This window comes from Cucurbita moschata, unplaced genomic scaffold, assembly GCF_002738365.1.
Source record: "Cucurbita moschata cultivar Rifu unplaced genomic scaffold, Cmos_1.0 Cmo_Scf00033, whole genome shotgun sequence".
NCBI lineage: Eukaryota > Viridiplantae > Streptophyta > Magnoliopsida > Cucurbitales > Cucurbitaceae > Cucurbita > Cucurbita moschata.
In genome coordinates this window covers 1,285,787-1,300,045 of record NW_019268549.1, presented here as the reverse complement: position 1 = coordinate 1,300,045, position 14,259 = coordinate 1,285,787, and the positions used below count along the sequence as shown (strand labels likewise).

The window sequence follows — 14,259 nt, the reverse complement described above, 5'->3', positions numbered from 1 at the left end:
TAAACTCCTATACCCACACATGTGACCCAACACCTCTAAATGGTTCAACAAGTCCAACTGCTATCGACCCACGACTGTATCCCGACATCCACATGAAGCTTAGACATGTGTGACCAGAGTGTTCATTACGGTCCTGATATGGTGACCCTAACCAATTGGACGTAAGAATCTTCCTGAATTCTCGTGGATATATAAACTCCTATACCCACACATGTGACCCAACACCTCTAAATGGTTCAACAAGTCCAACTGCTATCGACCCACGACTGTATCCCGACATCCACATGAAGCTTAGACATGTGTGACCAGAGTGTTCATTACGGTCCTGATATGGTGACCCTAACCAATTGGACGTAAGAATCTTCCTGAATTCTCGTGGATATATAAACTCCTAGGTCACAAATGCTAAAATCCTCCAATCAAGAGGATTGTAACTCTGGAAATTATATCTAATGACGGTATTGAAGAATAAGACTTAAGGTCTAAATATCCAAGAACTTTGAAAATGATAAGGAATTGCCTCGAGGGAAAATAAGATTTGGATTATAATGTTAATAAAATATCTCGAGGCAAAGAAATTCATTTAAGATTTAAATCACTCCACGAACAAAATTGATCATATCAAGTTTGAATGATTCTAAGCATGCAACTTAAACTATATAAGACTGCAAAGAATCTTAGCATCGGGATGCCTTTAGCCCAGAGAAAGTCTAAATGTTATTTTTAAATCTAGTGGCTTTTACAACTCGTAGAGGCGACTCTTACAAGCCAACTCCTCCCAGTGGCTTTCAATTGACTTGGCGACTCTTGGTCAGCTTAGATCACCTGTTTTTTTTGGCCAAATTTGATCCAATTGACCATTTTCAAATCGTTTTGGAGCAATTTTTGACGTAATTAAAGGCATTTAACATCAGTAAGGCTACTCTTTTGCTAATTTGAAATTTTTATGGTTGTTTATGATTAGTTGGAGGATTAGGTGAAGTTAGTTTCTTAAATATGTTATAAGTTCGATGTCATGGAATGTCACGGTGAAATTTGACCACAAATAGGATTAGGCTGCTACCGACTAAGAAACATCAGTAACATCAGTTTAGATCCAACACTATTGGTGGACTTACTACTGGAATGCCAAAATGCCAACGAGTTAGATTGGATGAATTGAATAAAACATGAATATCGTGTAACCTGTGACCTTTTTCTTGTCTGATATTATTTTATGTTATGATGTTCTAGTATTTTTCGTAAGCCATGTACTTCGTAATTTTAATTAGGTTTATTATATTACTATGATTACGCGTGCCTTGTGAGATACTACGACACACCATGTATTACGAACAAGTATGAAATGCTATGAACATGTAAGCACATCTCATGGAGAATTCATGTTCTGAAAAGTACGGAAGTACTGTGCACTTATACTATTCCATGATTTTAAATGTAAAACCTCATGCATGTTATATGTTATGAATATGAATTATTTCTCTAATGTGTGTTATGCACTGATACGTACATCACTATATTATATGTGCTCCTTTTTATTGTTGTTTTCTGTTTTTTTTTTTGTTGGTCTCTGCCGTGTGAGTATACACTAGCCTATAATCAGGTCTAGGGATACACATATGAGTTTGCCTAGTGGATTTATGAACGAGTGTGTGGAACCGTGTGTAGAAAAGTATTATACATAAAACTGTACTCGAAAAAGAGAGTAAAACTCATGAAACAATCACAAAAAAGTAGGTTCATAAATCGTGAGCCAGACAAGGGGTGATTGCATTTTTCGATACCAACAATAAAGTCACTTACTGATTAATTTTTAATATTTATGGTATGTATATCATTTTTCTAGATAAAGACAAGGGTCTAATTATAACTCCTTTAACCTTTTTTCTAATTATATAATTTTGTAATTTACTTATCTAATTTAATATAATTAACTCTGTCTCTATTGTATACCACATTTGATTCTTTTACGCGTAAATTACACTTAAATATTTACAATTAAAGTTTATATAATTTTATAAAATTTAAATTAAAGATAATTATTAAGATTTATTACTAAATACACTCAAAATCCTAAAATTTAGAATGTAAGTAACATGCATTAACATTCAATTAAATTTTATTTAATAATTTGACATAATAAAAATAAAATAGTTTAACAATAGTCAACATCTAAAATTAAACTAGATAATAAAATTATTGAAAATATTTTATCTATATAAAATTCTGTGATGCAGTAATAATAATATTAAATACGATTATTTGATTTTTAGACATTTTTTTTCCGAATATTATAAACTGATAAAGAAAAATATAATTCATTGAGTTGAAAATATTTATTAATAAATTTATTTTGATTACAAAGTTTGATTGCACACTTCGATTGAAAATAAAAAATATTTTTTAATATATTTTGATCTGCATCATTTGATTACCACTTATTATTATTATTTCGTATTGTCTGGTTTTTTTTTTGTTTGCTATGAATTTTTTCAAATTCACAAAAAATATGACTTTTATTTCAAACTTGGATAATAAAAAATTACAAGTATTGAGTTTATTTATTTCTTTTTATTATTATTTATTAAAAAAATCGAGACATGGGTTTTTATTTTTAAACCTTCACTTTGTTTAATATATACTAAATTAATAAAAATACATGGTATTTTGCCTTAAAAAAATATTTTTAATTTTTAAATTTTTTTTAAAAATACACTTGAGAAAATTTCATTAATATCTTTTGAACTTTTAAAAAAAAGTTTAAAAATAGGTTTAAAAAGTTCACATGAAATTTTAAAAATATCATTAATATCTTTAACCTTAATAAAAAACAACGTTTAAAAAAAATTCTATCGACATCTTATAGATCATCTCTATTTTTAATATTATTTTTAAAATTTCGTAAATATTTTTGAAAAGTAATACTAATTATGAGAGTATTTTTGATTTTTTTTTTAAAATAGTTAAAAAATATTTTAAAAATTCTAGGCGTATTTTAAAAGTTTATACAAAAGTTTAAAAATATTAAAAAAATTAAAAGTGTTTTTGAAATACTTTTGAAAATTAAATGATATCATTTAAACCCTTTTGAAATTTTAAAGTGTATTTTTAAATTAGGTATCAACATTTTTTTTTATTCAAAACTAACGGTGTTTAAATTTTTTTTTTTTTAAACTTAAATGTATTTTTGATATATATATATTTTTAAATTAAAGGTAATACTGAAACGTTTTAAAAAATTTATGAATATTTTTGAGATAAAGTGGAGGGTTATTTTTATTAATTTAAGTATAATAAATTAACATATATTTAAATTGAAAAGTATAAAAAAGAGGAATTTTTAAATTAATAGGTATATTTGTAATTTGTGATTTACCTTCATCTTTAGGGCTGCTCTTTACGCTACCAACTGTAGCGAGCACTCGGAAAATTACGCAGACACACAGAAAATATTGTAGCTGCCGGTCACTATTTTTCGAGGTATCGGTTTTGAGACTGAATTACGCCGGCGTGAGTCTCGGTGTGGAAGGCTGGAAACGCCGTGGGTCTTGGTCTTCCACGGTAGCATCAGACGGCTGTTGTAGCTGTGTTTCGCGGTGGTTTCCGATTCGTTACGAGTGGTTTAGCTTGTGAGGTGATTTCACAGTTGATATTCGTTTGAAGCTCAAATCGGTCAAGGTATGAGATATCTTGTTTTTGTTGATGCGATTCAGTCCGTACATATTGGGGGCTGACTTATTCCTGCGTAACTTTGTTTTTGGTGACTTGATGCTCTTAATAAAAGTCCCTTAAGCTGGTTTTCAAGTGGATGTAGATCGAAGGATTGGTGTTTTTTTTGTCTGTTTCTCTGAATATTTGTCGCTGCAAATTGCGTAATGTTACGGGCTTTTAGGGTTCGTTTTTTTTACAGGAACTTTTCGTATTATCAGTGAAAACTTTTGATTCTTTGTCAAAATAAGATATTGCATAGTGAAGGCGAAATTAATGAACAATTTTATAGTATTGATATACTCCCCGAATATATTCCCTATAATGGCAAACCTTTGTTATTGGTATAGACGTTCTGGCAACGAGCATTTATCCCTGAAATTACTTACTTTTATTCCCCATTGTTTTTCACAATACTAATTCTTTACCTTCTTAAGTTTATAATTTTTCCTCTGTCATACTTGAGTCTTAAATCAAGGTCTCTAACCCATGTTTTTGTTTTGTTTTATTTTCCAGATTGAACGGTGGCAATGGAGCAAGACTATGAAGATGAGGTAAAGACGTTTCAGAGCTTGGGGATATGTGAGCAATTGGTTGAGGCATGCGAGAGCTTAGGCTGGAAAAACCCGTCTAAGATTCAGGTCGAGGCTATTCCTCATGCCCTAGAAGGTTCTTCCCTTAGCTCATGCTTTTACGTGTTCATTTCCTCTATTCAAATACTTCTTTTTGATTCAACCAATGCCATAGTTAAATTTTCTTTTGATTTTGGAGTTGCATGAAAGTTTCACATTTTTCTATATAAAAATTGGTATGCTGAATGATGGCTCTGGTTATTTTTGCGGGATAGCAATTTTGGCCAACTGCTGCCTATTCGCTTTGCACTTTATAGTTTTTAGATCAGGAGACAGTACAATCACCTATATGTTGGGTCTCACTTTTTTAAGGATCAATAAGGCCCCTAGTATATATATATATGTATATATATATATATATATATTTTTTTTGTTGTAGTTTCCTTTGACCAATATGTTTGTATATTAAATTTCTTAACTTTCTCGAGTTGAATTATTGCTTCTTGGCTTCTTACTCGCAAAACTAGGTAAATTGATCAAATCAATGGTTAAATGTAGAGTCCTAGTATGCTCTATTCAGCATGCTGTTTTCATATTTTTATCCGATGTCATCGATGGGATGACTGCGTGTCAGATTTGTCGGTTAAATGTAGACTCAGTTTGTAGTAAACTTAGGTTACTCCGTTTAGGCTTGTTACTGCTTAGGCAGTGGATTCTGTTTATTACTTATGCATGGTCATCTATGCAATGATGATAAAATTTCTATGAAAAGCTTTGACACCCGAGTAAAGGAAGGGTACATGAATTAACGAGACCACATCTAAATGAGAGGGATCTTGAGGATATAATGACTAAAAAAGGCTTAAAAAATTTAATGTTACTATCGATACCAACATGGTGCACTTTCCTTTTTGATGGCTCAATCATAGGAGCTCCATAGTTAAGCGTGTTTTGCTTGGAGTAATTCTATATTGGATGATCTCTTGTGAATTTTTCTAGAATGCATGTGAGTGAGGACAGAGCATGAAGGATTTTTGTTGGTTTGTGGGGATAGTTTTCACTATTAGAAGCGAGGAGTAAGTAATGTGACCATGTCGCAGGGTATGTCGAGGCCTTCAGGTGCCGAATCCTATGTATGGGTTGTTACAAATGGTTTCAGAGCAGTACCTCTCCCAATAAGATGTGGTTTGGAGACGAACCAAGGTGGAAGCTAGTGGGATGTGACACCCTAGTAAAGGAGGGGTACATGAATGAATCGAGACCACATTTGAATGAGAGCGATCTTGAGGATAGGATGACTAATATAGACTTAAAAGAATGGAAAATTACTACCTATACCAACAGGGTGCCTTGATACGAAATAAGGTGCCTTAATCATGCCATGGATGATTTAGATTTAAGAAGGTTTTATTGTATTTTTTAAGTTTTAGAGAATTGTCTTTAAATTATAAGTTACAATTAGTTAGTGGTCATCATGGTATTGATGGCCATGAAAATTACAACCTTTCAATTAACCATAGGTTATTATAAGGTTTAGTTTGAAGGCTATAAATAGTCATTCATGTTATTGCTGTATTATGAAGATTTTGGATATTATAATGAAAGTTGCATATTATACTTATTAAGCCATGAGCTTGTTCCTTTGCATTTATTGTGTTTAGATTTACATGCTAGAGTCATTCAAGTAGTCTTGATCAAACTATCTTGTGGAGTGATTCGAATCGCGAGTTTATAAATGAGTTTTCTTTACTCTTGATCTTGATCATCAAGGTAATCTGTTCCAAAACTTTTCTTTAGGTTGATTCCATATCCTTTGGTATTAGAGGTTTAGGTTCTAGGTTGAATATATGTTTCCGTTGTTGTTTGTTTCTTATTTTTCATTCTGTTATGGAATCAACTCAAGGGAAAGTGTTGGAACGGATTACCTTGATGATCAAGATCAAGAGTAAAGAAAACTCGTTTCTAAACTCATGATTCGAATCACTCCACAACATAGTTTGATCAGAATTACTTGAATGACTCTAGCATGCAAATTTAAACACAAGAAAAGTAAAGGAACAAACTCATGGCTTAAGAAAGCATAATATGCAACTTTCATTATAATATCCAAAATCTTCATACTAAAGCAATGATATGAACAACTATTTATAGCCTTGGAAATAAACCTTATAATAACCTATGGTTAATTGAAGGGTTGTAACGTTCATGGCTATCAATAACATCATGGTCATTGACGAATTGTAACTTATAATTTAAAGACAATTCTCTAAAACTTAAAAAATACAATAAAACCTTTTAAATCTAAATCATCCATGACATGATTAAGACACCTTATTTCGTATCATGTTCATTCCTTTTCAGTGGCTCAATCATAGGATCTCCATAGTTAAACGTGTTTTGCTTGCAGCAATTCTATATTGGGTGATATCTTGAGAATTTTCCTAGGATGCATGTGAGTGAGGACAAAACATGTTGGAAGGACTCGTGTTGGTTTGTGGGGATAGTCTTCACTCTTAGAAGCGGTGAGTAAGTAATGTGACCATGTCGTAGGAGAATGCCAGGGCCATCAGATACCGAATCCGGATTCCAAATCCTGATATGAATCTTGGGTAAGGGTCATTACAAAAGTTGTTGAGACATTTATTATCAAAATTAACTACCACAGACGTAGAATGACTACCTAATTGGTTCTTGTTTTGCCAAACGTGTAATCTGTCCATAGATATTCTTCAGGGATAGAAAGATTGGCGATGGTGAATGTGATTTCTTATTGTGAGATTGCACTTTGAAGCTTGGCACAATGGATATCTTCTAATAAATTTTCCCTATGCTAAGAAGCGTAGATGCATCAAAGCCCACCATGAGGTTGTAGGTTTGTATCTCCACCTGCACATGTGATGTAGGTGTAAATAGAAAATGAATGCACAAAGGTAGACATGTGGCTGCACATGACATGATGATAGGATATGGATACTTTGACACATCAATTTCTGAGTAGGACATCACGTTTAACCTATGACCTATACATTCCATTACCTTGCCAGTACAAAGTACAAGATTTCTCCAGTTGGGAGATTGCTCTAAACTTAAAATCCTTTATTTTTTTATTTTATTAATTTTTTTTTAAAGTTGTTTGTTTCCATTTGTTTTTTCTCAATTGTAGAGGCTTTCTGTGTAACCACTTTGGGTTTTGGGTCCTGCACTTCTTTATATATTCATTCAATTATAATGTTTATTGCTGAAAATTAATTAGAACCGTAATGTATTTTCGTTCTTTTTATATTGTATAGTAAATTTTAGAATGTAGGTCTAATATTTATCTGTGGTGCCCCTTCTTCCCTTTTTCTTGCTTTCTTTTTACTATTCTTTCTTTGCAACTTATGTTTGTGGTATTGATTATGTTCAACCTTATGACCATTGTAATGCAGGAAAGGATTTAATTGGACTTGCACAGACTGGTTCTGGGAAAACTGGAGCTTTTGCTCTTCCCATTTTGCAAGCCCTTTTGGATGCTCCTCAAGCATTTTTTGCCTGTGTGCTCTCTCCCACAAGGTTTGATACCGAATTGTAGTAGATTATATACATGCACTCTTTTATCTTTAAAAAGGAGAGAAGTAATCTTTTGGAAAGATTTTAGCATGTCTATAAACTTTAAATATTTTGTTGCTTTTGTTATTCTTCAGGGAGCTTGCAATTCAGATAGCGGAGCAGTTCGAAGCTTTAGGGTCTGGCATTGGTATCAAGTGTGCAGTGGTAAGCTTTCAGTAGTATACTGAGGATAAATGCTGGGTACAAATCATGAGGATATTAAATTATATTATATGTTAATAAAAAATATTTATATAAAATTATTATGTTTTAAAAGTTAAATAATTAAAAATCTAAGTAATTTCTGCACATAATCATCCAGTTCATGAATAATTTTTAATATGTTATAAATGAATTGGCTATTGAATATTGTCCAAACCGTTAGTATCCTCATAAAAAAAAAAAAAAAAGAAGGAAGAAAAAGAGAGAGAGAGAGAGAAGAAATCCGAACCCTATATTAAATTTGTATGAGGATATAGGGAAACTTAAACCAATATTTCCTTTATGCCTTCGTGATGAGAAAGAAGACTTGCACAATGGCTACTTATCAGGACTAGTCAGCTACAGTTTACAACCTCAGCCCTTGGGGATAATTGTTATACTATCTAGGTGGTTTGTTCGAGAAAGGATTAGTGTATGGGAGTTTGTTATTGGAAGCTTGCTTCTAGGTGTCTAGTTGGCATTGGTGGCTTACAGTTGTGATTATAAGGTAGAAAGAGAGATTAGAGGTACTAGAAAAAGAGAGATTGGGGTCTACAGATGGAGTGTGACTCCTGTACGGGACTGCATTGTATTTTCTCCGGGTACTTTTTACTGAATATAAAATCAAGTTGAAACTTTACTTCAAATACCTGGTCTTGTGACATAGATACCTACCAACATTGAGGGGGACTAAGGTTAAGAAAGCGCTTAACAAAAAAAATTCTGGAGGATGTGAGGTCTCCTATTTTTCTTTTCTTGTTATTATTTTCCTCTTGATGTTTTTTGTGCTTCGAGATTTAGTAAACATGGAGCCGTCTTGGTGATAAGTATTTTATGTTAATCTTCTGTAGCTTGTTGGAGGGGTAGACATGGTGCAGCAAGCCATTAACTTGGCAAAACGGCCACATATTATTGTAAGTCTCTGATATGTTCTGCTTCTCTTGAACTTGAATGTGATGGTCACTGTGAAAATTCATGTCCTCTTCAGGACATTATCCTTTTGTTGTGGATTATATGAGAAAGTGATTTAGCCTCCGAGAAAGAATTTTATCATAACCCTCCCATGCAAAATTATGCGAGTATTTATATGAAAAATCTATCGGTAAATAGGAAATACAGTTACTTAGAACAGATGTCCAAGTTAAATAAAGTTACTGCTGCCATATAACTTCTGTGGCGAGTAGTTTAACTTAAAAACTACCACACATCATAAAGTATCTACAATTATATGATTTTCACGAAAATACTTTTGTCTAATCATCATTCTATACACTATTTTCTATTGCCTATTTGTAATTAGTTTGAGAATTCTAGTGTTGTCGTGGTTTCTGTTGCAGCTTATTTAATCAGCAGTTTATTTAAAATTTCATTTATTTTGTTTTAGGTTGGGACGCCGGGACGTCTTGTTGACCATCTAACTAATACGAAGGGTTTTTCCCTGCGCACATTGAAGTATTTGGTGCGTTCTGTAAAAAAATTACGTTTGAGAGAATAAACTTTCATTTAAATTAAATTGTTTACTTTGTTTAGTAATAAACCTGTACTGACTAGCCTGTTTTGCATGTCGAACAGGTCTTTGACGAGGCAGATAGGTTATTGAATGAAGACTTCCAAAAATCAATAGATGAAATTTTGAATGAAATTCCTCGTGAGAGGAAAACATATTTATTTTCTGCTACTATGACAAAAAAGGTAAATATGGAAACATTTGATTTGATTTGATTTGTTTTTGTTTTTTGTTTTTTCCGTCTTTTTTAGTTTTTTCTTTTCTCGGAGAACAAAATTTTGTCGGGAACTAGGAATTAATTAAAAAAATTCTAAAGAAAAGATTATCATGCTGCCTCTGTTGTATCTTATGCAATGCTATTTGTGGGCATGGGAGATGCCAAGTGTTACCATTGCACTTTTCAAGAACTCGGAAAGCGATTGTGAGCCATTTGCGCACGCCCTTGAGCAAGCTAGCTAACATAGCTTCTGAGACACCTTTTGGCACAACTGGCCTATCTTGCAACCTCAAGGTCAAATGGTTCCAGAAAATGGGATTGAGTATAAGGTTTTTGAAATCACTGGAAAACATTTGAGAAAACATTTGTTGTTGGCTAGAAAAATATATAAGATAAACAACACGACTTACCTAGCATACGACCAAGGTAGGAAGGATTGACAACTAGTCTTACCCTTTTATAGTACATGTTGAGGCATGGTTAATGTGTCACCCTTGCACATGCAAAGTGGCAAGGAACCACACAATTAACATGCAAAACGGAGTAAGATGAAAGCATGATATTCAATATGCAATTTTATAAGTAGGAATGGGAGATGCAAAGCACCGTTTTTGAGTGATGTGTGGTGATGTGCTTTAGTGTTTCTAATTTTAAAGAAATAAGAAAAAAGTACCATAAAAGACTACATTTACAATCTTTTAAAGCTTCTGCACTTTAGTTGTCCAATATCTCATCATCTATTGCCATATATAGTTTTTGTGTTTATTTTGATTTTGATTTTTTCTCGTGTTCCTCACAAAAAAGCCATCAAGTGCTTCATATCCTTTACAAAAATCAAATCAGTATTAAATTGTTTATTCTGGATGCATAGAAGTGGGACGGTGTATCATATCTGAATAAGTAGTTTCTGAACACTGGTAGATTTAATTTTGGGGTTTTGTATTGGTTTAAATCACTGACCAAGTTGAGATAATTCTACAGGTTCGGAAACTTCAAAGGGCAAGCTTAAGAAATCCTGTTAAGGTATGATTGTGATGGTCTAAAATCTTTTAATTTCCTGAGTTTGTTCAAATATTAATTTTTCTTAGTCTTGACTTCTTTCAGATTGAAGCGGCAACCAAATATTCCACAGTAGACACATTGAAGCAGCAATATTGTTTCATCCCTGCGAAGTATAAGGTTTTCCTACTTCTTGGTTTATTATTTTTTTGTTTATGTCAGTCTAATTTTGTTGATTTTGATGATGGTTCCCTCTGCAAGTACAACAACAATGAAAAAAACAAAAAAAAGAGAAGGAAAGGGCTATATGTTTCTGTCTTTTTTAGCGGAATACATTTTTAGTTACCGGGGAGGAGAGGGATTGACGTTTAAACTTCTGAAGGGAATCAAACTTATTTTACTGTTGGACTTACTTTGTTACATGTCATTTTGTACAGGAGTGTTATCTTGTTTATATCTTAACTGAGATGTCTGGTTCAACATCAATGGTCTTCACTCGCACTTGTGACGCTACTCGGCTTCTAGCATTGATTCTTCGAAATCTTGGGTTAAGAGCCATACCCATAAGTGGTCAGATGACCCAGGTATAATTCAGTGGTTTACAATTCTTTTCTCTGGTTATAAAACATTTTGAAAGTTGAAATTGGAAGCCGGTTATGTACATCATTTATCAACCAAGTTATCATATTAAAAAAAATTCGGAAGTTGGGGAAACCCTTATTTTTCTTTGGCTTCATCATTTTGTGGGATTATTCAATTAAACTCTCTGCATGGACCATGTCTTGACAGGCAAAGAGACTAGGAGCCTTAAATAAGTTCAAGGCCGGAGAGTGCAATGTTCTTATCTGCACTGATGTGGCTAGTAGAGGACTTGATATTCCATCTGTGGATATGGTCATAAATTATGATATTCCTTCAAATTCCAAGGTTCTCCTTCTGCAATTCTATTTGTTCAGGTTTACATGCATCATTGTGGCTTCTATGCATTCTGCTGTTTGCGTTAACTTCTGTATGATGTATCTTTCTTTTTCTTATATTCCAATTCAAGAACTATATGCTTGATAGTTTCTTATTCAGGAGTTGTTTTCGGGCTTTAACCCTTCCTTTCCATAGCCTCAGGAGTTCTAGTCTGTATAGCTTTATTTCTAGAGTTTAGAAAGAGAAAACTGCTTTCCTGTTTTCTGTGTCAAAGTTGAAAATACTTCTATATTCTCATGGTTTACAGTATCCTCACTTTTTTTTTGAAGGTACAACATTCTCCCTTCTCATTTAGCTTATGTTGCTATTATAGTCCCCGAACTTTGAACCCCGAACTTTGAAGTTCATGTCAATTTGATCTCGGAACTTTCATAATTACAAATTTAGCTCCTAAGTTTTCAAAATTTTTAAAACTCATGGATTTACTAGATACAAAAAAGTGTAAAACTAAGATTTCGCTATATATGAAATTCAAATTAATATCTAATAGATGTATTGATTTTCAAAAATTTCAAATTTGTTTGGAGCCTATTACATACGTTCAGAGATTTATTTGACTCAAACTGAAAAGGTAAGGACTTGTTAGACATTTCTGATTGTTCAAATAGACACACGGCTCAAATTTTGGAACTAAATAGGCAGGAATAATCTTAAGTTGTTCAGTACAGGTTGATCAGTGATGGGGTTAAGAATGTAGTAGAAGGGTTAGACCTAGAGTGGGTATCAAACCAATTTAGCCTTTTGTACTGCATAAGTGGTGTTCATTTATTTGTCATCCTCTGTTCATTTACTTGTAATAATATAATTTCCTTAGTCCTAATGAAAGTTACCAACATAATTTGACAAGGACTTAGCTTCTGTTGAAATACTTTCTTCTACTATTTGTGTGATCTTGGATGTGTGTAGTGTAATGTGAATATTTTGACGAGTAGCTCCATTGCATAACTACCTAAATTAAAAACCCACATATTGAGACTTGTGGCTTAGATAATTGAAAGATTAGGTCTCAATCTCTTCCAATGTTTTTCTATGATGATTTCATCTGCAGGATTACATACATAGAGTGGGAAGAACTGCTCGTGCAGGTCGTTCCGGGGTTGCCATTTCGTTAGTTAATCAGTATGAGTTAGAGTGGTATATGCAGATAGAGAAGCTCATAGGTAATCAATGGATGACCTTTTTTTTCCTTCTTTTTTTGCAGCAAACTATATCTGACTCTATTAACATGGCAGGGAAAAAGCTACCGCAGTTTTCCGCTCAGGAAGAGGAAGTTTTGATGTTGTTAGAGCGTGTGGCAGAGGCGAAGAGAATATCCATCATGGTATTAAATTATGATTACAATTTCTCTTTTAGGTTAAACTCTATTGTGTCTAATTCTAAAACTAAAATGTATTGATAGAAATCTCTCCCTGTTGTTATTGATAATCATCTGTGAAAGTTACAAGATACCCCTCTCAATCACTCACTAATGACTTCAGCCAAAAAAAATTTCCCCTCTGAATTTTCCCGATGTACAAAGTGTAAGCACCCAAAACGCCCGTATCACGGGTTCTATCATTGGCTTCCTTTCATTTTATGTCTAATAAGTTTTTGAATTTTTAATTTTGTTTCAAGAATTTATAAAAAACGCAAGAGACTATGGAAACCAAGTAAGCCGAACTTATATTAGCTCGACTTATTCCTAAGCTATTATGTATGTTTTGATGGGTAACATAGCCCTTGCATCACTGTTCATTCGTTTTTTTTCTACTTTGGTTGATGTGGTTATTTTGAAACATGTGCAGAAAATTAAAGAAACCGGTGGCAAAAAGAGGAGGAGAGGTGGAGATGACAACGATGACGACGACGACAACAACAACGGTGTTGAAAAGTATATGCGTCTCAAGACTGGAAAAATGTTGAAAAATGGAAAAACGTCCAAGAAGATGAAAAGAAAATGAGCCAAAAAGTTGTTTATATTTATAATTTAGTCTCGATTCAATTTTTGCTAGTTTTAGGTGAATATGATGTTCTAACTTGAATACAAATCATCAAATGAACGAGAAATTTTGACATTTCGTGTATTTAAGATACTCGGGATCGATTGATTAAATATCATTGAACTAAGTGTTTTGTATGTATATATCTCCTAAATAGAATATATTACATTTTATATGTTTATATGTAATTACATTAAAAGTGTATTTTACATTTTGTGTGTTTTTACCTTCATCTTTTTGTAAATTTATATTAATAATTGAATTAAATTGTTTTTATATAAACTTATGGCTAATTAATAAAAGCCTAAAGTTAAAGATTAAAAGAGAGAAAAAAAATTTAAAAATTATAGTTAATTTAAAATAAATGTTAAGTGATTTTTAAATATTTTTTATTTGTATAAAATAGATATAATAATGGTTTAATTTTGATTTTATTTTGTAATAATTAAACAAAATACATTCAAATAAGATTTTTAAAATGTACTTCACATATTTTGAAAATCCCAACAT

General features: G+C 32.5%; 1 protein-coding gene across 2 annotated transcripts; it reads left to right on the top strand.

The window, feature by feature from the left end:
* Positions 1–3,370: 3,370 nt before the first annotated feature.
* Positions 3,371–13,890, top strand: LOC111430326 (DEAD-box ATP-dependent RNA helicase 10-like). 2 transcript variants are annotated; one of them, XM_023066538.1, is made up of 14 exons: positions 3,371–3,609; positions 4,223–4,377; positions 7,709–7,832; positions 7,964–8,033; positions 8,921–8,983; positions 9,454–9,528; positions 9,642–9,761; positions 10,775–10,816; positions 10,898–10,972; positions 11,230–11,376; positions 11,582–11,719; positions 12,819–12,930; positions 13,003–13,091; positions 13,555–13,890. In XM_023066538.1, exons 2-14 carry the CDS (start codon positions 4,239–4,241, stop codon positions 13,708–13,710), a joined length of 1,350 nt encoding a protein of 449 aa, XP_022922306.1. In that variant the 5' UTR covers positions 3,371–3,609; positions 4,223–4,238; the 3' UTR covers positions 13,711–13,890. The 2 variants fall into 2 exon arrangements, with proteins under 2 accessions (XP_022922306.1, XP_022922305.1); XM_023066537.1 differs by having other exon boundaries at positions 3,371–3,678; positions 4,225–4,377.
* Positions 13,891–14,259: the final 369 nt, after the last annotated feature.

Bases quoted from the DNA above. Each gene is read 5' to 3' on its own strand.
- LOC111430326 (XM_023066538.1), top strand. From the start codon at position 4,239: ATGGAGCAAGACTATGAAGATGAGGTAAAGACGTTTCAGAGCTTGGGG. The intron at 10,817-10,897 runs GTATGATTGTGA...GACTTCTTTCAG, and splicing joins GCTTAAGAAATCCTGTTAAG to ATTGAAGCGGCAACCAAATA. The intron at 12,931-13,002 runs GTAATCAATGGA...TTAACATGGCAG, and splicing joins GCAGATAGAGAAGCTCATAG to GGAAAAAGCTACCGCAGTTT.